This window comes from Caretta caretta, chromosome 7 (assembly GCF_965140235.1).
Source record: "Caretta caretta isolate rCarCar2 chromosome 7, rCarCar1.hap1, whole genome shotgun sequence".
Lineage (NCBI taxonomy): Eukaryota > Metazoa > Chordata > Testudines > Cheloniidae > Caretta > Caretta caretta.
The window spans coordinates 61,148,638-61,176,238 of record NC_134212.1 but is presented as its reverse complement, the minus strand read 5'-3'; the positions used below and the strand labels follow the sequence as shown (position 1 = coordinate 61,176,238).

Sequence of the window (27,601 nt, the reverse complement as noted above, 5' to 3'; positions counted from 1 at the left end):
AAAATGTTAAATAGCATAGGGCCAATAATGATCCCTGTGAGCCCGCACAAGACACATCCCTGTTGGATGACAATTCCCTGTTTATGGTTACACTTTGAGACCTGTCACCTAGTCACACTCCAATTAAGAAAAAAATGCATTTCAATCATCACTGCAGCCTAGCAGCGAGTAAACCCAAATTAACTCACCTTAGCACTGTGTGCAGAGACAGTTGTGGTAACATAAGGGGTTCGGTTCTTTTGCAGAAGATCTATGTACACTTCAGCTCCTTCCTCTCTATGAACACGTAGCAGGCTTAACAGCTCATTGACATCATGGTGAATGCGGAATTCACTCATGCTTCCACCTAGGGTTACAGATTTCACAGTACACTGAATGCAAAACACAACAGATGATCCTTACCACTAAAATTCAAAGCTAATCAACAAGGGTAAAAAAGTTCAAAATTGCCTTAGTGGCCTAGGAGACCAAGTCTCATTTTCAAAAATGACTTTGGCACTTCAGAGCTTAAATTTCCTTGAAAGTTAATGTAATTTAGACTCTTCAGTACCTAAATCATTTTTGAAATTGGGACTTAGAGCTTGTTTACACAAATGTACGACTACACTACAGAACTTAGCGCTGCTAGTGCAGAGGCTCGTAGTTATGTCAACAGGAGAAGCTCTCCCACCGACATAGCGCTGTCCACACCGGAGCTTAGGTCGGTTTAATTTACATCACTCAACGGGGTGGTTTATTCACACTCCTGAGCGACATAACTTATACCAACTTAAGCTGCAGTGTGTACATAGCCATGGAGTTGTGCAGAAATAACAGTTTTTGCATAACTCCATGTGTGGACGCTTTTTCTGGAATAATAGTGCTTTATTCCTCTTTAGTTCAATCCACTTTTAAATTGTATTAAACTAAACAGGAACAAGGCACACACATTCTTGAATAAGTGTGTCCACACATAGCTGTCCCTGAATAGTTCCATGTATAAACAATAGTTCCTAAGCCCCTTAGGCACTTTTGAAACTTTTACCCCACAGCTTTGTAGTATGCAGAGTACAGGCTCTACTCCGCAGAGGTTAAATTTGAAGGTGCTGCTGCAGGCTTCTGAAGGCTGGATTGATTATACTTACATCAAAATAAAAAAATCCTTTGTAATTCACACCTTGTTATTTTTATGCAAGTATGAGTTTGGTCAGTGATTTCGGAATAAGTGTCCATATACAGACTTGTACCAAAATCACAAAAGATGTGACTTAAAACTGAGTTAGGCCTTGTCTATCTGAGGGAAATTGACCAGGATAGCTATTTCAGAAAAATTATGCCAGTATAATTTAGCTTTGTGTAAACATATATGTGGACACAGTTGGCAACGGGCTTTGTTGCAAGGATAGGTTCCTGGGTTAGCGGTTCTGCTGTGTGGTTGCTGGTGAGAATTTGCTTCAGGTTGGGGGGCTGTCTGTCCATTAACCCAGGAACCTATCCTTGCAACAAAGCCCGTTGCCAACTGTGTCCACATACCTATTCAGGGGACACTATCATAGGGCCCAATCACATCAGCCACACTATCACCTGCACATCCACCAATGTGATATATGCCATCATGTGCCATCAATGCCCTTCTGCCATGTACACTGGCCAAACCGGACAGTCTCTACGTAAAAGAATAAATGGACACAAATCAGACATCAAGAATTATAACATTCAAAAACCAGTCGGAGAACACTTCAATCTCTCTGGTTACTCAATTACAGACCTAAAAGTGGCAATTCTTCAACAAAAAAACTTCAAAAACAGACTCCAACGAGAGACTGCTGAATTGGAATTAATTTGCAAACTGGACACCATTAACTGAGGCTTGAATAAAGACTGGGAGTGGATGGGTCATTACACAAAGTAAAACTATTTCCCCTTGTTTATTTCCCCTCCTACTGTCCTTGTCAACTGCTGGAAATGGCCCACCTTGATTATCACTACAAAAGGCTCCCTCCCCCCACTCTCCTGCTGGTAATAGCTCACCTTAAGTGATCACTCTTGTTACAGTGTGTATGGTAACACCCACTGTTTCATGTTCTCTACGTATATAAATCTCCCCACTGTATTTTCCACTGAATGCATCTGATGAAGTGAGCTGTAGCTCACGAAAGCTTATGCTCAAATAAATTGGTTAGTCTCTAAGGTGCCGCAAGTACTCCTTTTCTTTTTGCAAATACAGACTAACCTGTTATTCTGAAATAATGACAGTAGCCAATTTCCACATGTAGACTAGCTGTTATTGATTACAGTGGAAAAGCTAGAGAAAGAAAAGTATTTCCTTTCCTTTGCCTCTCAGCCTCTGCCTACTTTGTCTCTTCATCTGATGACCAGATCTCTAAGCTCCCCATTAGTTACACTGACTCAACCATAAAGTATGCTTGGGGAGACAGTCTCCCATTGAAGGGGGAGGAAGCCCTCTAGAGGCTAAATGGCAGGAAGGCAGCTAACCATCAGTTTACACTAGCAAGTCTGCATGTCAAATAGGAAACATCTTGACCAAAGACACAAAACTGAAAAGCCCCGTTAAGCAGGAAATGGTATTTAAATAATAGGCAAATACTGAACAGCTGAATACTGGCAACAAGATACAAAGGTGATGGGCATGGTACAGAGACACAGATTTGATTACAAAGAGCAAAATGCTCTAAGATCTGCAGGGTCTTTCTCTAAACCAATATTCTGCTCTACATATATGCTTGGATCGCAGAGTGAGGTCTTGTCTAGACTAGGGTTTGGAAATTTTTAACTAACACATGTTAATAACCCAAACATCTTCCAAATCCAAATCTAGAAAAGCCCTGGGAGAAAAGAGTAGCACAGCAGATCTTCTCATCTTTAGAGAGTCAAGGGTAAAAATGTGTCCAGTTTCTACTTATTACAGTTCCACACATTTTCTTGCAACTTCAAATATAGTAACAACTAATGGGAAAGAGATAACTGAATCCTCACACAGTTATTCTGAAATTAGCATAATTTTTTAATATACTTAGCTAACCTCACTGGGAATGTCAATCAAACCCACCCACTTAAGAAAGTAACATACTAACAGTAAATCTGTGGGAAAATAAGACTGAGGGGAACCTGGTGGATTTATTTCACAACAGGATTTGACCTGTAAAGAAAACAGAAATACATCTGGAGTTTTGGCGAGGAGGAAACAGCGACTGATTTTGACTTATTGTCAGTAGATATCCTTACATACCAGCATAAATTAGACAGTACAGGACCAGGCAAAGAGAAGATGAAAGGAGCAGAGAGAGAGAGAGAGAGACTGCATAAAAACAAAAGATGATACTTCAGCTAATAATTTTAAAAGATCCAAATAAAATCCAGACAGAGAACAAACTCTTAGAATAATGGGACCAAAGGTCCTGTCACATTAATTCAGATTAAGGTAAGTGACGTAATAATGTGCATAGTTTGGAGGGAAAGATATTCCCACAGAATTAGAGCGAACTTTGATCCCTGCAGGCAGTAGTGGGGCTCCTCCATAACCAAGAGCAGTGACACAACCAAAATGCTATAGCCAGGGGGGCTAGAAATCACCTGGTATACAAACTAAGCAGGGAGCGCCTCTCTCTATTGGGTGAGCCCCGTGCCTGAACCTCTAAAGGAAATCTCTGGTCAAGAAAGCCTTTCTACAACTCTGCACGGACACTACTGTCATGCACCTGCTCGCCCCAGAAGATACGGTAATAAACAAATCAAAGACCAACAAGAACCCAAGCGGGCGTAGGGCCAGAGACCCCCCGAGTCGTAATGTTGCTATTGGTTTCGGCGGGAGGTCAGATCCCCTTGGGGATCAGTGCCACCGCGCAGAGCCAGCTCCCCCTGCCCGCCGCGTTGCTACGACGGAAACGGCTACCCCAGGCCCGCCGTTGCTGTGGGGTCCCCAACCGAGGCCCAGGTTCCCGCTCACCCCCTAGCGCCGGCGACAATCGCTCTGCAGCCTGCCTTGCGCTGAGGGGCGTATGGGACAAGGCCGAGCTCCCAACCCCCATGCGTCCCACCGCCCGCGCCCGCTTCGCTGGAAAGCGGGTACCTTGTGCCGGGGCTGAGCCGCTCCCGCCGCCGCCGCCGCCGGTTGGGAGGGGAGGCGGCGCGCGCGGAGAAGGCCCCACGTCGATAGGCCGGTAGGTGGCGCTCCGGGACGCGCGCCCAGTGGGAGAGGGGAGAGCCAGGGGCTATTCAGGAATTCACACCGCAGCCGTTAACGGTAACCAGCAGCACGCCTGCGGCGGCCAAGCTGCGCGCGGGGAAGAGGTGCACAGGCTCCGATTGGCCGACGCGGTAACGGCAGCATCCCTGGAGCCAATCAGAGAACAGTGTCGGGACCTGTCATTTCAGGGCACCTCTGTCCCTGTTTCCCCACGCTGCCTAGCTCGCTGAGGAACCGCGGGAGCGGGGTGGTCTGGAAGTCTCCTCACTAACCACAGCCCCGGATCGCTCCCAGGCCTCACGATACCCGACCCACTCCGATGTGACCTGGAAGTACCCGCCGACCCGGAAGTGATCTGCTCTTTCCCCCCTCGCCCCAAAAAGATGGCGGTCGGGTGAGCGCGTCCTGTTCGCGGAGACACCGCTTCGACAGGATGCTGCTGCCGCCGGAGCTCAGCGTCTCACTGCGAGTGGAGCGGCCGCTGCTGCCCGTCCGGCCCCGCACCCCGCCGCGGGCCCCCTTCTGCTTCTCCCCCAGCCGCCTCCGCTTCCATCGCCAGCACGAGTTCTTTGAGGTAAGGGCCTTGGCTGCGACTACAGCTCCCGGCAGCCCTCGCGTGGCCTCCGGCCTGTTACCCGCGGGGCAGGCTGGGAAATGCAGTCCCAGCGGAGAGGGTACCTGTGCGCCCGACGGCACCAGCTGGGCCGAGCAGCAGCGAGCTCTGTTCTCGGTGCTCCCCCGAGTTCCTCCGACCCAGTGCCCGGGGGCTGTCCCTGCCCTCGAGAGACACCTGCTCCAGTGCCGCCGGAGCACAAATCACCAACTGGATCCAGCCGAGACTCTTTGGGCGTCCTGTGTGTTTCGGTCTGACTGAGCTGTGAATCCCCGCTGTGCCCCTACCCGCGCCTCACCTCTGCTCGCTCTTCACGCTGTTCTGCCCCCCGCAGGCAGGCAAGCAGAGCAGGCCGCCCAAGAGAGGCTCAACTTTTCTAGACCGCTGGAGCTTCTCACGTCATTGCCAGACTGGCCCCAGCCGCAGCCAAAATCCCATTCCCCCCAAATCAGGAGTGTTAACACTATGCTCCTGTTGAACAGCGGGAGCGTTTCATGTAGTCCTGTGACTCAGGACCTGTGGTTACAGGAAAATTGCCCGAACTTGAGAGACTTGCTGTAAGCCTATCCTACCGGTGGCAGGAGTCAGTCCAGCCCAGCAACCTCCAGGGATGAGTCCCTCATGTGGTCTAGCTGGGGAATGTTTTGGGTTAAATCTCCCTCATCCCTGATGTGCTGAGCACTGCTGATGGCCAGGGTCTTCAGGCTCCTGGACGTGGATCGTATGTGTCTGCACTGCTAGACTACATGACATAGTTTTATGCAGATACTCATGTCTCTAGCCCATTTGGTTGCAAAAAATGTCTTTTAGTGCAAAGCAAACTAAGGTGAGCCTAAGTCTGCAGACAGATGGCTGCAGTACCTCTGCTGCTGTTCAGAGCTGTGTAAGTAGCAATGACAGTCAGGAATCCTGTCTGTGTTGTGCAGCTCTCAGGAAATGTCCGAGCAGCAGCAGAGACCAGCACTAGAGTTCGTCACAGAGGTTGAGGACCAAGTTTGAAACCAGTTAGAACCAGGAGCAGAACTGTGCAGACTCGTCGTCCACCACCACCACCACTCTTCATCACAGCAGCTCAAAGGCCCTACCATTGTGAGGGTGGAACAATGGCCAGGTTGGGGTGAGAAGCACACAAGTGGGCCTCAAATATATAAGCCTTCTGTTAGCAGATACAAAAGCTAGAGCCCTCTAGCATGGCCAAGGACAACACACTGGAAGGAGTTACAACCCTCCCCTTTCCCAGCATCTAGAGTGGGTTTGTCTTCTTTCACCTGGATAGTGAGGCCTCTGCCTTTGGTTATAGACTCTGGCACTGTTAACTGAGTTTGTAACTAGTTAATGGCATGACTGGCACCTCACTGTGTTGCTTAGGCTGGCACATGGCTGTCTCACTGTAACTAATTCAGCAGTTTTGTCAGTCTTCCGTCCTCCCAACTTTCTGTGATATGATGTCTGAAGGTAATGTTCTCTGTGTTAGTGGTGCCTGTCAGGGCACTCTATCACCTGGTGAGGCACTGTGGGAGAACTGCTGAGTCTATTCCAGAATGCTCTGGTATGCAGCTAAGGCAACATGATACGTGCAGATGTGTGAATGTGATTGTAATGGCAGAAAAGAAGCTGTATGGAAACAGATTCACAGTTCAAAGTGACTGTCGTCTTTGAAAGCTGCAGTGGACTGTGTCCCTTTTTTTTATTTATTTTTTTATAAAGAAAAAAACTGAAACCAGTCCATGATAGCAGCACATTTGTTGCTGTGCTGCCTGATTTAGCCACTTGGAACTTCTCAGCCATGGCACAGATAAAACTCTTGACTCCTGCTCCAGAAGCACAGCCCATTTCTACTAGAGCTATAGAAGAATCCCCTTTGGATGTGTGATCCTTTGCAAACATTATACTCATGAGTTAGTCTCGGTGACCTTGAGTGTCTCTAGAATTATGTCCTCGGTTGTTAGCAACAAAGCAGCTCATAGTAACAGTAAAGGACACTGGTACTTGTGTGTACGTAAACCCAGGGGCTCTATTGAGTATGCCAAGTTGCACTTTTAATTGTGGTCTATAAGCTGAGTTTAGCAAAGTTAGGTCAATATGTTATCCTTGATCCAGAGTCGAGTTCACAGTAACATGTATTCTCATTCTTAACTCTGTTTTAACAGAGTTACTTGTTGGGAATAAAAATAATTTCCAATTTGCTTTTTGAACACACATTGCTGTAACATACCTATAATCGCTATTCCCTGTTCCAGGATGGAGACATACATAGACACTTGTATCTCCAAGATATCTTAACAAATGTTACTGAAGTGACCGAAAGATCCAAGTAAGTGATGTCGTTCAGACAAATTCTGTTGTGGGTCCTGTAACAAAAATGCATTTGATTGATTTTTGACCCTCCCTCTAACTACCAGGTTGTGGTCCATGCTGTCTGTCAGTGTTGAATATATCTGGCTCAGACTGGATTCATTAAGAATAAACAAATGTTGAATAATTATGGAGTACTTTCAATCATTCCTAGTACCAGAGCAAAGTAAACTGATTCCCCTTTGTTATTTCTTGACAAAGAGAGGTCTCTTGATGGATGGTACAGTTTTTTTTGTTTGTTTTATTGCATCTTCAGATAAGCTTTGGCTCCTGTTTCCTTAAGAGGAATATTTCTCTTTACACCAGTCCAAAAACGTCAGCATAAGTCATTGGAGTTGGGTCTTATCTGTCTTCAGTCTCTATTTTTTTGCACTAACCATGAAGATGGAGATGGAGAGGAAGGAAGGAAGACATCACAAAGTGCCTTGAAGGTGGATGATGTGATAGTTATTGAACCTGAAGTTTTCCATATAGTTATTGAAAGAAATTCAGGTTTTGAGGAAGTGTCTGGCTTTAAAATGATGTTAAATCTGAAATGTTGGTTATCTCTTTGCCAGATCTGGAGAAATCATCCCTTCAGAAAACATGGGTGTAAATGGGCAATGCATTCCTGAAGATACCTGGGAATATAAATCTCAGCTAACCTAGAAGATCTGAGCAAATTACATGATAGATCATTACTGCAGTCAACTAAAAAATATTTGGAGTTCAGGGGAAAATATGCAGTTGTTTGGTCAGGGAGAATAACCTGGTCAAAATGAACACATTGCCCAAGATCTTCATCCAGTTTTTTCTGGGATGATTACTGAATATTTTGAAACTAGAAGATACCTAGAGAACAAACTGAAAGTGAGTGTAGCTATTTCATAGAGATCTACTGGGATTTTGTAATATAATAGCTCATACTGCTGCTCAGTATTAATTCATTCCGTAATTTATCGTAAGTTCAGCTCTGTATGTATGACCCACAGATTCTAGCTGTGACTTAGGTAAAAGGAGTTTGAGCCACAAATATGAGTTCCTAATTACAAAATCCTCACAAACTACTTCTATTGTGTCTCCAGTTTAATAGCGCTCATCTTCTCCTGTGTCGAGTAGATATTAATGAAAACTGCCATAATGTAGAGATTTTATTTAGATGTATGCAGAAGAACTGAGCCATATGCTCTGGGTGGCCTTGACTTAACCTAAAAATACAAATGTTTTCATCGCTTCCTTCTAGGGTGTCAGAATTCTGTTGTCATATTGTTGGGTGCTGCCAGGTCTTTGATACCTTAGAGGGTTATGAACATCACTACAACACACTGCACAGGAACATGTGCTCTTTCTGCAAACGCTCTTTCCCCTCTGGGCATCTGTTGGATACTCACATCCTAGAGTGGCATGACTCTCTCTTCCAGATAATGGCAGAGAAGCAAAATATGGTGAGTTGCAAGCAAAGATTTCATTGTGTATCCAGCACGTGATAAATTTCTAGTAAAAATCCCCCCTGCACAGTAAACTTGCTACGCCCTCTTCCCCAACTCATTTTTGGGTCAGGACCCCTACAATTACAAGACTGTGAAATTTCAGATTTAAATAGCGGAAATCCTAAAATTTACTATATTTTAAAATGTTATGACCATGAAATTGATCAAAATGGACTGTATATGGTATGGTCCTAGTTATAGACAGAGTACAAGACACAAGTTGATTCATGCAAAAGGAAAACAATAATATTCTTTGCAGTCTCTAGTGCCTTCTGTCCAAGGATCTCTAAGCACTACATGTGCTTAATGCCTCATAATGTCCAGTGATTTAAGAATGTATTATTCTTGTTTTTCTGATGGAGAAACTTTGGCTATCGGCGAGGAAGAGACTTTCCCATGGTCACACACAGTGCCAGGAGTAGAACCCAGATCTCCTGCATGTAGGACTAGCCATCCTTTCTCCTTTGCTTATTGTAAAAATGAGAATTGGTGGATAAACACAAGTGTGTAAGTCTGACTTGAGCTAACTTCTCCCTAGGACAATAGTACCTAAAGTGAAGACAGGAAAGAAACAAGGGAAATGGTTTTCTTGTCAAACAGGCTCTGTGCTGCTTGTGCAGTGCTGGAGTAGTCGGTTTGCCCATCTGTGGAATTGGAATAGTTAACTGGTTTAATCAAACTTTGCTAATATTTAAGCATCCTGAGTTCAGTCAGCAGATAATTCTCTCTTCTGTCCTCTGTAAACTACACATTTTTATCAAGGAGGTTTCCTGCTGCCACCATTTGCAGGTACTTTCCAGTATTGGACTTCCCAGGAGTTTTGCTTGATGGGCCTTAGGAGTTTGGACTTTGCTTCATACACAGGCAATCAAGAAACCATGTGCAAGGGGTGGCAGAAAATGAACAATATTTTCCTAAAATCCGAGATGGAAGTAGTTTCCCAACAAGTTAAACTAGTTCCAAATTTTGTGAAACAATCTCAGCGCACCCATGTAACTTGGAGATTGTAATGTGTGAATTTTATTGGTTTTCATAGGTTTTTAAGGCTAAAAGGAACCATACAATCGTATGGTCTTAATAATAACACAGGCCATAAAATATACTTCACCCAGTGGCTCCTGTGGTAGAGGGAAAAGTCATTTCCTCCATGCATAAACAAAAGCTGGAGAGCCCAATAGTTTGTGATTGGACTAAGTCACTTTTCAGAGAGAATCCAGTAGATGATGATGATGATACATCTTTAGAATTGTGTATCAATGTGGAAGTGCCAGGTAAACATCTTGCCTTGCCTTGCCTTGCCTTGGAGAAATTCTGTGAGAGTAACTCCCATCTTGCTTATACTGCATGAGTTTTAGAATTACCTTTCCCTCTTCTTGCTTTTTAGTATCAGTGTTTGGTAGAAGGCTGTGCAGAGAAGTTCAAGAGCAGCAAAGACAGAAAAGATCACTTAGTCAAAGTTCATCTTTATCCTTCTGATTTTCGATTTGATAAACCAAAAAAAGCTAAAAGGTAAGTGCGAAATATACTGACAAAGCAAGAATTTATCCTTCTGTGTGCTGAGGACTGGTCCTCAGAAGCAGAGAACACCTGAAAATCCAGCAACCTCATGCTTCTCTGGGCTTAGTCAGTAGCACTTCATATTTACACAAGCTAGTGTCAGATTCCAGAGCTCCTGCATTCCCTTCCTGTAATTGCACTAGTTTATTTCTGGCCTCTTGTGTATAACATGTTTACTGAGTGCAAAAATGTTACAGCCTAGCATGTGAATTCATGAGCCAAGGAATACTGGACTTCAGGTCCTTCCAACAGGGATGACTTGCCCACATCACATGCGTGAAAGGGGTGCTAAAAAGACATTTGCTCACTCCTCACCCGTGAACCAATGAGTCCTCCCCATTTTGCCCAGCCCCCTGCTTCCCTTGCACTCTCCCTGAAGTACAGAGAGCCGAGCTGCAATCCCAGCAGCACCTGCTCTGCTCCGAAGGGTGCACTCTGTTTCCTTTTCTGAGTGAGTGCAGGGCTGAAGGGCAAACAATCTCCATTGTGACAGCAGTGGCAGGAAAAGGCCTGCCAAGCTGTGTCAAGTGCAGGGATCCATCCCCAGAATGGGTGCATGGGCCTGGAGAGCCCAACACATGCTCAGGAATCCTATCCCAGATGGAGGAGCCTGGCAAGTCAACCAGAGGGTACCAGTGACCCTGCACAAGTAAGGGCCAGAGCCATTCCGTCCCAGTTCACGCTATCTGTGGGTTAGGGTGCTGCCCACAGCCAGACGACACCGGTCCCTCGCCTCTTCTGCAGCACTCTCTATTCTGGCGTGGGCCGAGGGATGTGCTGGCCACCGCTTCCCGCAGCCCCCATTGGCCTGGAGTGGCAAACCGCAGCCAGTGGGAGCTGAGATTGGCTGAACCTGTGGACGCAGCAGGTAAACAAACCGGCCCAGCCCACCAGGGGGCTTACCCTGATGGGCTGCATGCCAAAGGTTGCCGATCCCTGGCTTAGAACTTGGAAAGGAAGTGAACTGCTGATTGTAGAAAGTGTCTTTCTTAGCCATGGGTCAGGCACCAACATTCATCTCTTTGGAGCATGACGCCCTAAGCTATGGAAGGAAGGAAACTCATTGGCCCTGCTCAGCCAGATGTATCCAGTTATGCTTTATGGGTATAAGGAAGAAGCTTGTGGTGAAGCCCATGTACTGTAATGCAGTAGTTCTGACTCTCCACTCTGAAGACCCCCTTGTAAGAGAGTTCCTCCTGTGAGACAGCTTCCCCTCTAGAACTGCAGTGCTCTGCTTGCTTGAACATTTTACAGGCCACCAAGAGTGACCAAGGACACTCGCTGCCTTCTGCTAGCCCCGCTCTGACTCTCCTGAGTCTATTTTACTTAATTTGTTTTGTAACCTCCTGATCAAATGACCTTGGGCCCTTGATCCTTGGCTGACTAGGAGACAGTTGGCAGCTCCTGAAAGGAGGGTTTTGTTTCTGCAGCAGCACTAAGCACAGTAAGCCTCCCTCTAAGCTGGATGTGAGCATGCCAATGGATGTGAATGTGGAGACTTATGAGCAGTTGCAAGTGGATTCCATGGAAATCTGTCCCAGTGAGAGCATGGAGAATCCCACCCAGCCTGTGAGTGGCCCAATTTCATCACTGCAGGAGAAAAAGCTCTATAAATCCAGGTCTGTTTTCCTTTATGTACACTCTTTGCAGCAGGGACTGGGTCTTCATATGTGCTGGGGCAGTACCTTGCGCAATAGGGCCCTGACCTTAACTGGAGCCTTTGGATGCTCTTGTGATATATTGCGAAGTAATACCTTTAAGTGTTCATCCCAAGTGAGGGGTGAGCCTTCTAAATACACATTTATGCACAAAGCTTAGCACTTGTGAAAAGTAAACATGACTTTTAATTGATGTTTGCAAAGAGCTTTGAAGAGAAAAGCAAATTCTAAGTGTTTATTTGCAGTTTACTAGGATTAAACTGCTGTTTCTGTACTTAACAGGTGGCAGCTGCAAATTTAATGCATTGTGCATTGATAGTGATTCATTTCTTTGATTCTTGCGGTCATAACTGAGAATCTTTGCAGTAACAGAGAAGTGTAATGAATGAGAAGCACACACTCACCCAAGGAAATGCCCTCAAATTCACCTTTTTTAAATAATCAGCCAGCCTGGGGGACCCGGAAGGGGTGCAGTCTTCTCTTGAGTCTTACTTTGTAGGGTTACCATATTTGAACATTCAAAACAGAGGACACTCCACATTGGGGTGATGTCAGCCTCACCCACAGTCCACCCCCACTCTGCCCCAGGTCATGCCCCTCCCTGCTCGGCCTCGTCACCGCAACCCTCCTCACCCCCGGCCTGCCATTGGCTTGCTGCATCCCTCCTCAGTCCCCCACCCACCGCTCGCCTTTTCCCACCTGCCACTCACCTCCTCACTCCCCTTCCAGAAACCCCCATGCCTGCTCCGAGAACCCCTGCCTGCCACTGGCTCGCTGCTTGCCTCCTCACCCCTGCCCACCGCTGGCTCTGTCGCCGTTCACCTCTTCAACCCCCACTGCCTGCTGCTGGCCTTTTCACTGCCCCCGCCTGCCGCTGGCTTGCCGCCTGCCTCCTCACCCTCCCTCCAGCCCGCAGCTGGCTCCCTCACTGCTCTTCTCTTCACCCGCCACTTGCCTCCTCGCCCACCCACCAGCCACTGGCTCGCTCGCCCCCACTCGCCTACTCACCCCTCCTGCCGCAGGTCCTTCGGCTCCTAGGATCGGGTCAGGGCTTGCAGGCACTGGCAGCGGGCAGAGAGCCCTCCACCCCCCGACCCAACCGTAGGAGCCAGAGGGACCTGCTGGATGCTTCCCGGGAGCCACCCCAGGTAAGTACCGCTGGGACCCCCCACCTTGCCCCCTGGGAGGTCCCTCTGGCTCTTAGGATCGGGGTGGGGGGGGAAAGGGCTCTCTGTGTGTTGCCGGCGCCTGCAAGGCCCGCTCCGCAGCTCGGCAGCTCCCATCTAGGGTTACCATACATCCCTGTTTTCCTGGACGTTTTTAGATATTTAAAAATTCCTCCCGGGTGGCGATTTAAGAACTAAAAAGCCGGACATGTCTGGGAAAATATGGATATATGGTAACCCTATACTTAAGATCCAGCTAAAGCAAGTGGATTTGATTGTGTGCTGTACCTCCAGCAGGTGAGATGAGGTTGTGCAAAGGTGGCTCCAAATTCTGGGCTGCTCTGTGGATTGAAACTGCCATCAGTATAGTTGGAGCAGCCTCTGGTGTAACTGGGACTTGCAAGGGGCAGTGTAGAGCTAATTGTGGTTCCTGTACAACCCTTGTATGCTACTGCAGCAATGCACAGGAGCCAGGATGGGGGTCAAAACCTATAGCTTTTTATGTTTTCTTTTCTTTTAAATCTGAAGTTCATTATGTGTACCAATTTAAATTTATTATAAGTATTTTCTACATTTTCAAATATATTTCAATTACAACGCAGAATACAGTGCTCACTTTTATATTATTATTTTTTATTACAAATATTTGCAAATTGAAGCATGATGGGGGATAAGAATGTTTAACATATCTGGCAGATAAATACCTTGCAACGCTGGCTGCAACAGTGCCATGCGAATGCCTGTTCTTATTTTCAAGTGACATTGTAAATAAGTAGCAGGCAGCATTGTCTCCTGTAAATGAAAATAAACTTGTTTGTCTTACTTCTTGTTCAGCCAATCACTAGGACTGAGTGGGCTTGCAGGCTCTAAAGCAGGGTTGGGCAAACCTTTTGGGCCAAGGGCCACATCTGGGTGGGGAAATTGTATGCAGGGCTGGGGCAGGGGGTTGGGGTGCGGGAGGGGGTGTGGTGTGCAGGATCAGGCCCAGGGCAAGGGATTGGGGTAAAGGAGGGGTGTGGGGTGTATGAGGGGCCCCAGGGCAAGGGATTGGGGCAGAGGAGGGATGTGGAGTGTACGAGGGGGCTCAGGGAAGGGAATTGGGGTGCAGGGTGCAGCAGGGGGCTCAGGGCAGGGAGTTGGGGTGCAGGAGGGCTGCGAGGTGCAGGAAGGGGGCTCAGGGCAGGGAGTTGGGGTGCAGGAGTGATGTGAGGTGCAGGCAGGGAGTTGGGGGGGCAGGGTGCAGGAGGGGTTTGGGCTCCGGCCTGGTGCCGCTTACCTAAAGTGGCTCTGGGGTGGCAGTGGTGCGCACCAGGGCCAGGGCAGGCTGCCTGCCTGCCTGGGCCCTATGCGGCGCTGCTCCAGGATGCAGCTGGAACCATTTCCCTGCGCGACACCTGGAGAGGGGGGGGAAAGGGCTCTGCGTGCTGCCCTTGCCACACCTCTAGGTACCTACCCCGAAGCTCCCATTGGCCGCAGTTCCCTGTTCCCAGCCAATGGGAGCTGCGGGAGGCAGTGCCTGGAGGCAAGGGCAACACAGGGAGCCCTCTGCCACACCTCCCCCAGGGGCCATGCAGGGATGTAGTGCCAGCCGCTTCTGAGAGCGACGCGGGGCCTGTGGCACCACGGGGGACAATCCCGCGGGCCGGATCCAAAGCCCTGACGGGATGGAGTTTGCCCACCCCTGCGCTAAAGTTTTACATTGTTTTGTTTTTGACTGCAGTTATGTAAATAAAAATAATTCTCCATTTGTAAGTTGCACTTTCATGATAAAGATATTGTACTACAGTACTTGTATGAGGTGAATTGAAAAATACTATTTCTTTTTTTTACAGTGCAGGATATTTGTAATAAAGTGAGCACTGTACATTTTGTATTCTGAATAACTGAAATTAATATATTTGAAAATGTAGAAAAAAATCCAAAATATTTATAATAAATTTAAATTGGTATTCTATTATTGTTTAACAGTGTGATTTAAAACTGCAGTTAATCACAATTTTTTAATCAAGTTAATTTGTTTTGAGGTAATCACTTGAGTTAAAGTGATTAATTGACAGCCCTAATTGTTAGTAACACATGAGGTTTTTAAGTCTAAAATAATTCCTGGGATCTAATTCACTTGTCAGCATTTCTGCTGTTTTATTATTTGCATTTTCTCTCAAACCTAAGCTCGTCACTTTCACTTAACAAAAATTCCCCACCAGTTCTGCTGAGCTGGCGTGAGCACTGGTGGGAGCCCTAGTATAGACAAGGCTCTACTGGCCAGGCACATTTTTACCATTTTGTCCATTAATATGGTGAAAAAATTTAAATGAGATAGTGGAAAAATGGCTCTAGCTGCAGGAGACTTGCTAACACTGGTCCAGAAAAACAGGGTGAATATTTTTGTAAAAGTCCCTAACTTGACTCAGGCCTCAGTCCCAGGCTTCAAGCCTTGCCTACCCATAATAATGGTAAAAATTTCAAAGCCTACAAAAGGAGATTGCACCCATTTAGCTATATTGCTTTTTAAACCAGTGAAGTTAAATCAGTGCAACTTTGTTGTGTAGACAGGGCCTAGCCACAGACTTTTCAGTCTCCTTTAAGATACAAATGTATAACTTCAAGCCTGTTGCATGCCTCATTAAACTTCACTTTACCAAAAAATCGAATTGGGGGCGAGTAGTGGTTTTCCAAGTTCTGCCACAAAATAAGGTCCTTATGCTTCAGATGCCAAAATAAGACACTGCTGACATTAAACTGTGTAGATGTTCAAAAAATGATAATGTGTGTTCTGCGGGGTTTGACTCCCTCTTGGTGAGGCTTGCCCTGCTAGCCTCTTGGGGCTTGGCTCCTTGATTTCAGAAGAGGGAGGAATAAGAGGAGGTATCCTTCAGATGTATCACACATGGTGCCAAAATGAGCTTGTGGAGATCTTCATAATGTGATATTCCCCCCCACCCCCCTTTGGGCAGTGAAATAGTTAAGTGTTGACATGTCAACTCAGATGCCTAACAATAGCTCACCAACTTGATGAGATGAACAGGGAAATTCAAACCTCACAGATGCTGTTTCAGATTGTCTGCAGGCAGACACTGCTGCATCTGTTAAAAACCCTTCAAAATGTGAACAGAATGTATCATTCGTAGATTCCAAAGCCAGAAGGGACGATTGTGATGATCTAGCCTGACCTCCTGTATGTCACAGGCCAGAGAACTTCCCCAAAATAATTCCCAGAGAAGATCTTTTAGAAAAACATCCAATCTTGCTTTAAAAATTGTCAGTGATGGAGAATCTATTGTGACCCTTTGTAAATTGTTCTAATGATTCATTACTCTCACCATAAAAAATTTATGCCTTTATTTTCAGTCTGAATTTGTCTAGCTTCAAATTCTAGCCTTTGGATCGTATTATATCTTTATCTGCTACATTGAAGAGCCCATAATTAAATATTTGCTCCCCATGTAGATACTTGTAGACTGTAATCAAGTCACTGCTTAACCATCTTTTTGTTACACTCAAGAAGCTTAATCTATTTAGCTTATCATTATAAGGGGACATAACAGTTTTCAAGTACATAAAAGGTTGTTACAAGGAGGAGAGAGAAAAATTGTTCTTAACCACTGAGGATAGGACAAGAAGTAATGGGCATAAATTCAAGCAAGGGAGGTTTAGGTTGGACATTAGGAAAAACTTCCTAACTGTCAGGGTGGTTAAGAACTGGAATAAATTGCCTGAGGAGATTGTGGAACCTTCATTGTTGGAGATTTTAAGAACAGGTTAGACAAACACCTGTCAGGGATAGTCTAGATAATACATAGCCCTGCCGTGAGTGCAGGGAACTGGACTAAATGACCTCTTGAGGTCCTTTCCAGTCCTATGATTCTACAAGGTATGTTTTCTAATTCTTTAATCGTTCTATGGACTCTCTCCAGTCTATCAATATCCTTCTTGAATTATGGGCACCAGAACTGGACACAGAATTACAGCAGCAGTTGCACCAGTGGCAAATACTGAGCTAAAATAACCTCTCTATTCCTACTTGAAATTCCCCTGTTTATGCATCTCAGGATCACATTAGCTTTTTGATCACAGTGTCACACTGGGAACTCATGTTCAGTTGATTATCTGCCATGACCTCCAAATCTCTTTGTGTCACTGCTTCCCAGGATAGGGTCCCCCATCCTGTAAGTGTGGCCTACATTCTTTATTCAAAAATGTATACATTTACATTTAACTGTATTAAAATGCATATTATTTGCTTGTGGACAGTTTACGAAGTGATCCATATAGCTCTGAATCAGTGACCTGTCCTCTTCATTATTTACCACTCTCCCAATCTTTGTATCATTCGCAAACATTATCAGTCATGATTTTATGGTTTCTTCCAGGTCATTGATGAAGATGTTAAATAGCCTTCATAAGGGCTAGAGGGATTTTTAAAGAGTTTAGGGTGTGGAGAACTAAAGGGTTGCCAAGGAGAGGTAGAAGTATGCTGCATCCTCACAGACCCATCTGTCCCCATTCAAGTCCTGCCTTTACATTGCTGACTGTGTCCCTATGAAGCAGAACTTTTGCTAATGCGTACTCTGTTAAAGAGCAGTCATTGTCATTCCCTTTCAAACTAAATTGGTATCTTGTTAGGCATCTCAGCAAAGTGACCATTCCGGTTAAGTGTGCTTGCTCTGAGTGGCACATACATAAGTACAAAGAAACAAGACCTCAAGATTTTTGTATTAACAGGGTTTGTTTTTGTTGTAGAATCCCATCAACTGTTTGCTTCGGGCAGGGCGCCAGCCGAGGATTTAAAAGCATGAAGAAGAAAGTATGAAGGTCATTGCAGCAGGTTCACAAGGAATGACAAGTAAAGACAAGCAGAAAAGGCCTCACCCACTGAGGTTAATAAAAGATACAACTAATCATTCATGGGTTTGCTTGCTCCTCTTGGTTGAGCACAATCTGTGTGTTGAATCTGCTGTACGCTGAGGGCAGGGAAGGCTTGGGGTTGTCCATTGTGATCATGGATAATCCAATGCCAGCAATTTCTGCAGCAAAGGAAAAAGCAAGAGAGAATGAAGGAGGAGGGGATCTTGTGTTTGTAGATGTTTGAGTTCCATAAATACATGGAGAACGGTCACTTAACCAAAGGGCTGTATTTGTGTTTCCCTTCCCCACTCCACCAAGGGCTTCTGTACTCCCTCCACCACTCACTCCTTTGTCCGGGGATGAGGTGGACAATGTGGTAAAGGTGGTGGTATGCCAGCATTCCATCACAGTCAAAGTAGGAGCAAACACTCCCCTGCCTAAAAGGCTGTGGGGACATTGATGGGGGCCAGCTGGAGGATAACTGGGAGTCCATGGGCTCAGTCAAGTCTGGAGACCTCAGCCCCTGTCATGCTACCTGGAAGACTTGCGAGGCTCAGGAGGAAGGTGCTCTCCAGAAGTGGAGGGATCTCAATCTCCTCTTCCAGGGTGCCAGGGCCCTATCAGGGGAGAGTCAAGGGACCAAGGAGTGGTACTCTGCAGCCTACCAGTGAACTCACAGATTCCACAGTTCCCTGACACCTTTGGGATCAAGCACAGGTTGCAGGTGGTGCCGCTGCCCCCAATTAAACCAACTACCATTGCATCTCTGAATACAAGAGGCTGTAGGGTGAGTCTCTGCTGGTGCTAGGTACTCTCCTCGCTTTGGGGACGTGGGGTGGTACTCTGTGATCTTCTTGCAGGAGACACACATAGATTCAGCTGCCAAAGCCAGCTGGTGGCGGGGGTAGGAGGGAACAGGATGTACTTCAACCACCTCACTACACTCTTGGATGGGGTGGCTACCCTGTTTTCCCCAGACTTATGGTTCAAGGTCCTGGGGTTGCCAAGGTCATGCCAGGGTGCCAGCTGCACCTCTAGGTCTGCATGGAGGGGCTGACCCACAATCTTGTCAACATCTGTGCCCCGATACCAATCCCAAAGCGGGTGCAGTTGTATCAGTGGGCATCTGCCTTCCTTGGCACTTTGGATTCTCCTGGTCCTGGTGCCTGGTCCTGGGCAGGGATTTTAACAGCACCCTGGATGTACATGAGAGAAGTGCTAGGCCACAGTGGATATCCTCAGGGAGATCATTATGCCCTGGTAGATGTCTGGAGCAACCACCACTTGGATGACTCCACCTCCTTTTCCTGTGTCTGTTTGGAGGATACTCAGTCATGCCACGCCTGGCTGGACCACATTGACATTTCCTATTTTAACTCCTTGTGGGCCCACTCCTCCAGCATCAGGTTGGTCCTCTTCTTGGACCACCATGTGGTATCTGTGATGGTTTATTTGATGCCTGGGCAGCTGCGGCTAGCCTACTGGCATTTTAACAGCCTCCTGGAAGATGTGAGTTCTGTGGCATCCTTCCAAGAGTTCTGGCTGGCCTGACTGGGGGGAGAGGTGGTCGGATGTGGGGAAGGGACATGCCCAGTTCTTCTGCCACGACTACATCGGGGGGGCCAGTCAGAGGAGGGATGTGGCGATTGAGCAGTTGAAGTGAAAGGTTTTGGAGCCAGAGAGGTGCCTGGCCACTCACCCTGGGGATCCATCCTGCTGCAGGTAGTGTCAGGAGAAACGGGATGAACTCTGGGCCCTTGATGACCATTGGACGCAGGATGCTTTTGTCTGATCATGTATCCAGCTTCTTCAGGAGGTGGATTGCAGCTCCTGCTTCTATGCCATGGAGAAAAGGAGGACATGGAAGAGGACAGCACCCCTCTTACAGATCCAGTGGAGAAGCAGCAAAGGGTGGGAGCTTTCTATGCAGACTTCTTCTCCATGGTCCAGCTAATGCTGATGCTTGTGAGATGCTGTGGGACAAACTCCCTACAGTCAGTTCAAGTGACCAGGACTGGCTAGAGCTTCTTCTCACTCTGGCTGAGTTCTTGGAAACCCTTCATCTGATGCCTAATATAAAATCTCTAGGCATCAAAGGGTTGAACTGGGGAGTTCTACTGTACATTCTGGAACGTCCTTGGGCCAGACATTGCCATTGTCTGAACCAAGGCCCTGGGGAGTGGGGCATGTCTCATGTTGTGCAGGGCAGGCCATGCTTGCTCTGCTGTCCAAAAAGTGGGTCCTCCATGACATGAAGAATTGGTGCCTACTATCACTACTCGGCCTGGACTTCAAGGTCATAGCTGTGAAGAAGTAGGAAATCTTTGTAATATTTTTTATGAAGCCTATGTGCCTCTGTTTTCCCGATGCTTTACGTGGCTACACAGTGGGGGAATAAGTTTGCTTTCAGGGCAGGCTGAGACACATAGGTGTGTGTGTTGTCTCACTGTTTGCGCCGGCAGAATGTGTCATTAAAAGGACTGAAAGAGACCGACCCGCATCAGTGGAAAATCCGAGAGGACAATAGAAAGCCCAGTCATCAGGACATTGACACCTAACCACCAATCACCCAGAGGGAGGAGGATTTCCCCAACTCTCAGCAGGGAAGCTGAGCAGAGACTACATCTTAAGAACAAAGGACTGGGAGGTATAAGGTGAGGGAAAAAGAGTTGGCTTGTGGCAGAACCTTGGAGTTCTCTCACCTGGGAGCTGACTAAGGCCATGTCTACATTGCACTTTCGTCATTAAAACTTTTGTCGCTCAGGGGTGTGAAAAAAACATTGGTGTGGACAGCACTTTGTTGGCAGGAGCCATGCTCTTGGTGACGAAGATACCACCCCTTGTTGGGAGTGGTTTTATTTTGTCAGAAGAGCTCTCTCCCAGCGATAGAGTGGCTACACTGCACACCTTACAATGGTGCAGCTGCACAGCCGCGCCGTTGTAAGGTGTGCAGTGTAGACAGAGACTAAGGAAGGAAGTCAGAGAGAGAGACAGAGAGCCTGAAAATGGGGTTCATTATAGCTTGCCTGGTGCTCTGGGCTGACCAGAATGGACTATGCTTTAACCTTATGTCTCTATGCTAACCTAAGGATTTCTGATGCTGTGTTCTTGGTGACTAATAAACCCAACTCTTTTCCAAACATTGCTGGAGTGTCACTGTAAAAACTTGGTGGGATGCATTAATCCCTGAAGAGTGTATAAATCTCTAACCAGGACAACCTCTGTCTGGTCTGAGATCTTCTCCAGCTGGCAAGTAGGTGTGGTCGGTCACTCCACCTCCTGTACCTTGACCAGGAGAACACCTGTGACAGGGTGGATCACTGGTATCTCAGCAGGTGTTTGGCTTTGGTCTTCCAATTCATGGGGTTTCTCTAGGTGCTGTACACCTCTGCAGAATGCTTGGGGAAGCTCAGCTGCACCCTGACCAAGCCCGTCATCTTTGGTCAAGGGGTGCATCAGGGCTTTCCGTTTTGTGGGGAGCTGTATGCTATTGCCATTGAGCCCTTCTCAGTCTCCTCTGCAAGAGAATGACAGGTTGGTGCTTTGAAAGCTTCACTTGAGAGTAGCCCTACTGGCATGTGCTGACAATGTGCTCCTCGTGACCCAGGATCTGAGGGAACTGGCATGGGTGGAGGCTTGCCATGCCATATATTCAGCAGTCTCCGCTGCATGGGTCAAGAGCTCTGCTTTGATGGTTGGTAAAGGTGGCAGGTGTTCTCTCTCCTACCCACGTTCTCTGCCATCTGGTGGAGCAAGAGTCCACTGCTCTATCTTGGCATATACCTTTCTGCCACCAATCCCTCCTAGCTAGAGAATTGGATTGATCTAGAGGCCAGGTTGTCTGACCAGTTGCAGAGGTGGATGGGGCAGCTCTGGTGCCTTTCCCTTTGAGGCAGGGCGCTTCTGATCAACCAGCTGTTCCTGTCCATGCTCTAGCACCAGTTCAATACACCGAGCCTGCTCTTGAGAAGTGTGGCCAGCCTCCAGAAGAAGATCCTGGAGTTTGTCTAGTTGGGGGTGCATTGCCAGTCTCTGTGGGTGTCCCGGACTGTATCATCATGCATATGCACAAGGGGGCTAAATTAAGATTGTGTTCATGAGCAATGTTCCTTCTGGCATTTTCTGACTTGAGAGTGCTTGACTTTGCAAACTTTTAATCCTTTAATTTTGGATTTTCTAATTTTTATGGATTAGTTTATTGTTGAGAGTAACCTTAACTAATGTTAAACACAGTTTTTTGTTTGAGCATTGTACAAAGTCTTGTTTGAGGGGGGAACAATCGCAAGTCTGTCTTGTGATAGGAGAGGACAGGTAAATATTCAGAAAGCCATATCTAGTTCCCAATTGGTAAGAAACAAATAAACAATATACATGAAAAGAGCTGTAAATTCTCTTTGTTTCATGTAACCCCCTTTTCAGAAAGTACCTTTGAAAAGGACCAGTGTAAAGTATCCCAGTACAAGCCCAAAGGAGCCCATTAGCAGCTGCTCCAAGCCTGGCTTTGACTGCAGCTCCTCTGAAATAATGTTATGGGAAATCAGCAAAGGCAGCCGTTGCCATTTCATCCAGGGCACTGGTGACTTTCCCAGTATACAAATGCCCTGGAGGGAGAGAGTGCTAAATGGCTGATAATCTCTGATGTCACAATGTTTCTGTTCAGGCAGCCGCAGGGGGCAGCAAATGTTCAGGGTGTGAAAAAATCAGGCTTTTCTGGTGCTCTGGTTTTCCCAAACTTCCTAAAAAAACCAGCAACATCCAAACCCAAAATACACATTGAAAATCATTCCACATACATAGTCATTAGTGGCTGAAATGTGGTTCAATTCTCCATGGCATGCTTTCAAAAAAGGGTTCTGAAGCAAGGTTAGATTCCGAGGTACTGACCCTCTTAAATCAGAAAATACTGACGAAACCTGAACTATGGTATCACTACTGACAGCCCATAATAGCAAGGCATGAAAGAACAACTCTCCCAAACCCAGAGGAAATACCTTAGTTAGAAAGCAGCTAGTTTATTGTTTTAAAAGTTCAGTTGTATCTACAGTATATTCCACTTATTAGCAACCCCTTGGTCACCAGCAAAAAAGTGCTTCTATCCATCAGTTGCTAATACACTATGTGGAAGGCAGGTTTGTGAGGCTGCAGCCGTGCAAACCTGCCTGCTCACAAGGCAGCAGCGGTGGGGAGGGTTGCAGCCAGGATGTGGGCATTTGTACATGGAGCTAGGGGCCCACAGAGCTGCATGGTGCCTCTCCCTATGCTCTCTGGGAGTTGGGCCTCAGTACCTCTCAGCACTTTCTTTCCTGGGTAGGGCACAGCCCAGAGAGTGCAGGGAGAAGTACCATGCAGCCCTGCTACTGCCCAGCCCATAGCCCCCTACCTCCTGTGTGGTCCCTGTGCACGTGCAGATTTGCAGGGCTTCAGCCCCAGAAGGAAGCGCCATAACCCAAAGAAAGGAGATGGCCCTGGTAAGATGCCTCCTGGTTGGAAGGGTTCTTCAGGCGGTTTTGTTCACAGATGACCGTGATTGTTTGCTGATAAAGCAGTTGCAGTGGTTTCTGAATCCATTCCTGCTGCCTCAACAGCTGTGGGAGGGGTCTCCACCCCATGGGGAGTGGTGGGAGTTTGGAACGAATGACCGAGAGTATCACACATCACAAAGTCCTGTGCAGTATAGTCCAGGAGCTCCAGACACCCAAAGCCAGAATCAAACCCATAGACCAAGCAGCATACCACTTATAGTTTCTAGGGTTTAGGAACAAAGTAATATCCCTTTAAATAATTTGTGAGCCCTCTAGTGGTACTCACTGTTCTATATTTTAGAAGTTGCCAGAACACAACCAGTGTGGCAATGTGTGTATGGAGCTAGGTCTGGCATATTGTGTCCATTGAATAAACACTGCTAGTTGGATTCCACTGTGCCTGTATGGTTCCTTCGTGCCCTGTTTGTTGCGTAAAGAGCAAGAGAGACAACACTTTAGCAGCAAGGCAGGGATCGTAATCTGGGAATACAGTCAGGAATAGGGAGCAGCCTAGGGACAGTGCAACTAAAAAGGGAACTGCACTTTGCAGCACTCAGACCATAAGTGATCTGCTCACTTAGAGAAAAATTGTGTTAAAAATGTCTGGCACTTTGGGGGGAATGGACTTGTTTGGTAGTTCAGTAGCAGACTGGCCCCGCCTCTAGAAAGAGATTGAAACAGGATAGACGAGCGAATGGTATAATTGATGAGAAGAGAATCCTAGTTTTACTGAGCATAATGAGCTAAAACGTGCATCTTGCTAAGCAGACTAACAGCTTCTTAAACTTGCAGCCAAAATATTTGCTGATTATGTAGAAATTCTACAAACTCGCCTGTTCCCAAAAGCCATGGTGATCATAGTCATTCCTGCTTTTAGAGTAACAGCCGCGTTAGTCTGTATTCGCAAAAAGAAAAGGAGTACTTGTGGCACCTTAGAGACTAATCAATTTATTTGAGTATGAGCTTTCGTGAGCTACAGCTCACTTCATCACGAAAGCTCATGCTCAAATAAATTGGTTAGTCTCTAAGGTGCCACAAGTACTCCTATTCCTGCTTTTATAAATGGAGTCAAAAAGGCAATGAAAGAATTTCTGAGTATGTGCTTGAATTAAGGAAAGTAACAGAGCACTGCCAGTTTGGAGAGAGTTTACATGGTGCAGTAAGGAACTAGTTACTGTGTGATATGCAAAATGAAGCACCTAAAAACAGTTATTGACTGAGGCTGATTTGGCCCTAAAACAAGCACTATAAATTGCTGTTTCAGTGGAGATGGCCTAATGGGACTGTCTCTTCTTCCCAATTAGGACAGTTAACATCATCTTTAACATCCTGCCAAGGACTGCCATGTCTTTAGGAGAGTCTAGACAGCTAAAAGGCTGGGCCAGAATAGGGGAAAATGTTGAAATTAAACTGTGTAACCTTTTATGCTTGGAATGTTTTAATTGTTTTCCTTTCTTATGCAAGCTTAATAAAAGGGATTTTAAAGGGGGTTCTTCACAGTGGGAGCTGGGACTAACATTACAATTTAACATTGTAACAGTAAACAAGGGCTTTAAACACCATAGCTCAGTTGCTCCCTGGACCCCCACTCTTTAGCTATACAACAGCCTGATATAGCCTTTACTGGGAGGGATAAAACACACCCTTTGCCAGTGGGTTAAACCACTGTTTTGTAGACATTTGTAGAATGCTGGGAATGTGGGTCCATGTTCTTTCTTGGCTCTGGTGGGGGAGTGTGGTCTAATGAGTAGAGAAGGGACCTGCAAATTAGCACTTCTGAGTGGTCTTTGCTTTTAAATGCTTTGCATTTACAATGTGCTCATTAATCTGTGGGTCTCAAACCTATTTGTGAAGAGTGGTATGTTGGAGTAGCCCCATTTTGAAGACATGGAGCATGATTCATCAGTGCTTTGTGGCCCCTTTGTGCTGGTTGAACTGCACCTCCATAAAGGGACGTACAAGCTCCCTCCCCTTGTCCCCTGTGGCAAATACTTCACTGCTGCAGGAATGAATTGGGCCACCGTAGCCAAGCACACAGATTTAACACAGACTTTCCGAAACACAGTATGGCTAAGTGACTGAAAAGTAGGTCTGCCACTTATAAGGCCTGGGTTCTCTTCCTAGCTCCCCCAGAAGTGCCCTTGTGCAACTTTACTGATCACCAGTTATCTATGAAGATGCCTCTATCTTAAAGCAGGTGTATGACACCCTACTCGATATTAACTGTTAGTGATTAGGGTTCACAGGCTTGTGTCTCCCAGCCTAGCTACTTTCCTTGTGGCCAAAGGACAGCTGCAGGGCTGGCATGCTCCTGCCCTACCACTTTACTGACACTGTTAGTCTATGCAGTTGTTTGGAAACAATGAAGAAGGCTCAGGGGGGCTTGGAAGCAAGCTCAGTGCAGTAGGAATGTTCAAAAAATAACAAGCATGTGCCAAAGGATATTTCCTATGGCTTACAAATCTCAAGAGATTTTTTATGGAGGAGGTGAAAGGCACTGCTCTGACTCTACGAGTATCCCTTTGCCAAATGTCCAGTTCCTGATGCACGGCCCTAGGGATGTTTAAACCAGTGTTGAAAATGTTTTTAGCATTGGTGAAAGTATCTATTTTTTTATTGATCTGGATCTAAAAATGGCTAACCTAATTTGCTGAAACTTTCAAAAGAAACGTCTGTTGACATTATAAGCAGCGAGTCTAGGAAATTACAATGGAAAGGATTAGGTAACTTGAAATATTGGCATCACTGCCACTTTGCCAAAAACATTATTGTAATGGGGAGACTTTGTCAAAGGAGTGAGTCTCACGTTTTGTCCTGAAGGCAATGAGATCTGGTTACTCTAATCTCTTCTTGGAAGGGATTCTACAGTTGGGGGGCTGTTGAGCAGAAATCTATCTCCAGCTCTCATACCTTTCACTCTTCCAGTGGAAAGTGTCATCATTCCTGAGGAGCACAACTGCTGCATGAGGTTATGGCCTCAGTGTCTTGAAGGCAACCCTTGTGGATGTGGCCCAACAGCACTCCCTTAGAGGCTGCAGTAAAGCAGAGGCAGTTCAGAGCAGGAGAGGGCAGGTATGGGGAGAACTGGTTGAAGGACTGGGCATTGGAGGGCAGTTGCTAGAACCATTCCCACAGAGGCTTGAGTAGTGCTGTAGCAGTAGCTTCTTCAAGGGATGGATTCTAGCCCAGTCGGTGCAGAGTGTCTGGCATCCAGCAGGTGGCAATAGTGCCTAAAGGAAGAGCAAAGGCAGGTCTGGAGCCCCAGCCCCTTACTCCACACAGCCAGCCACAGTTTGAAACTTGACAGGTCTCCAAGAAATACTAGTAATTTCCTGTTCCGAGGGCTGATGCTGCTTAGCGCAAACACACACTGTTTGCTACACGTTTAGAATCATGACAAAGTCTGAGACATGGGCTTCCAGTTAAGAATGGCTGCTAGGCACCAAGCCTTCCCTGACTGGGAGCAGGGCAAATGCCTGGGACCCACAGGGCTGCTTAAGGGGCAGTGAGCTGTAGGACCCCTCCCCACCCCATCATTCCTGGGAGCAGGAAGGGACCCTAGGTTTCCCAAAGCCTCCTGCAAAGGGTAGGGGCAGTGTGACGGGTCACCCAGAGAGGTGCATTCCCCTGACACCATGCTGGGGCCTTCTCTGGCAGCACCTCAGGAAGCTTCTTAAGAGCTGTGGCTGAAAAGACACACTTAAAGCTCTGGCCAGAGCCTGGGCTTGCCCTACTTCCTCCCAATGGTAAGCAGCCCCAGGCTGCGCCCTTCCTGCCATGAGCCCTGGGCCAGGAAGATAGGCAGTGAGCTGGGGAGCACCACAAGAGCAGCAGCCCCAACACTGTGTGGTGTGTGTGTGGGCAGGGGGGAAGCAGGGCTTCAGAGTGCTAGAGAGTGGACCGGAGCCATTGCCTGGGGACTTGGAGCAAGACCCTTGGCAAATGGGAGGCCTCCAACACCTGGAGAAGTGGTTCTGCTCTCCGGTGGGGCAGCTACCTCTATTCTGGTCACTCCTCTGAGATGGCTGGGGGTCGCCTCTAGCAGTGGCAGTGCACAGTAGCTGGCTGGAGCAATGGCGGAGGTAGCTTTTTGCAGTACATCCAAAGAGCCCCAAGAATTACTGCACCAGCAGGGCAAGGAGCAGTGCTGTGTGTGCGGCACAAGCCTGACACCTGCTGGGCAGGCAGACCTGGCTAATCTGTGTGGTATTTTACAGGAATCCCTCTTGG

At 46.9% G+C, this 27,601-nt stretch overlaps 2 protein-coding genes across 5 annotated transcripts in view; one reads left to right on the top strand and one right to left on the bottom strand.

The window, feature by feature from the left end:
- The window catches only part of TUBGCP2 (tubulin gamma complex component 2), a 93,412-nt gene extending 88,930 nt beyond the window's left edge, over positions 1-4,482 (bottom strand). Inside the window, exons 1-2 of one of the 3 annotated variants that reach the window (XM_048859473.2) lie at positions 4,070-4,482; positions 189-346 (exon numbers count right to left, since the gene is read on the bottom strand). In XM_048859473.2, the coding sequence (XP_048715430.1) occupies positions 189-338 (150 nt within the window). In that variant the 5' untranslated portion in view covers positions 339-346; positions 4,070-4,482. Of the gene's footprint in view, positions 1-188; positions 347-3,946; positions 4,036-4,069 lie in introns of those variants that run through there. The other 2 variants (XM_048859471.2, XM_048859475.2) reach the window with 2 other exon arrangements.
- A 1-nt stretch (position 4,483) lies between these two features.
- On the top strand, positions 4,484-17,907 carry ZNF511 (zinc finger protein 511). 2 transcript variants are annotated; one of them, XM_048859478.2, is made up of 6 exons: positions 4,484-4,760; positions 7,040-7,113; positions 8,377-8,578; positions 10,008-10,132; positions 11,614-11,799; positions 17,745-17,907. In XM_048859478.2, the coding sequence occupies exons 1-6, from the start codon at positions 4,620-4,622 to the stop codon at positions 17,812-17,814; spliced, it is 798 nt and encodes a 265-aa protein (XP_048715435.1). In that variant the 5' UTR covers positions 4,484-4,619; the 3' UTR covers positions 17,815-17,907. The 2 variants fall into 2 exon arrangements, with proteins under 2 accessions (XP_048715435.1, XP_048715434.1); XM_048859477.2 differs by having other exon boundaries at positions 11,611-11,799.
- The last annotated feature ends 9,694 nt before the right edge of the window (positions 17,908-27,601 follow it).

Coding starts and splice junctions, on each gene's coding strand:
- ZNF511 (XM_048859477.2), top strand. CDS start 4,620: ATGCTGCTGCCGCCGGAGCTCAGCGTCTCACTGCGAGTGGAGCGGCCG. Junction 7,114..8,376: donor GAAGTGACCGAAAGATCCAA/GTAAGTGATGTC, acceptor GCTTCCTTCTAG/GGTGTCAGAATTCTGTTGTC. Junction 8,579..10,007: donor TGGCAGAGAAGCAAAATATG/GTGAGTTGCAAG, acceptor CTTGCTTTTTAG/TATCAGTGTTTGGTAGAAGG.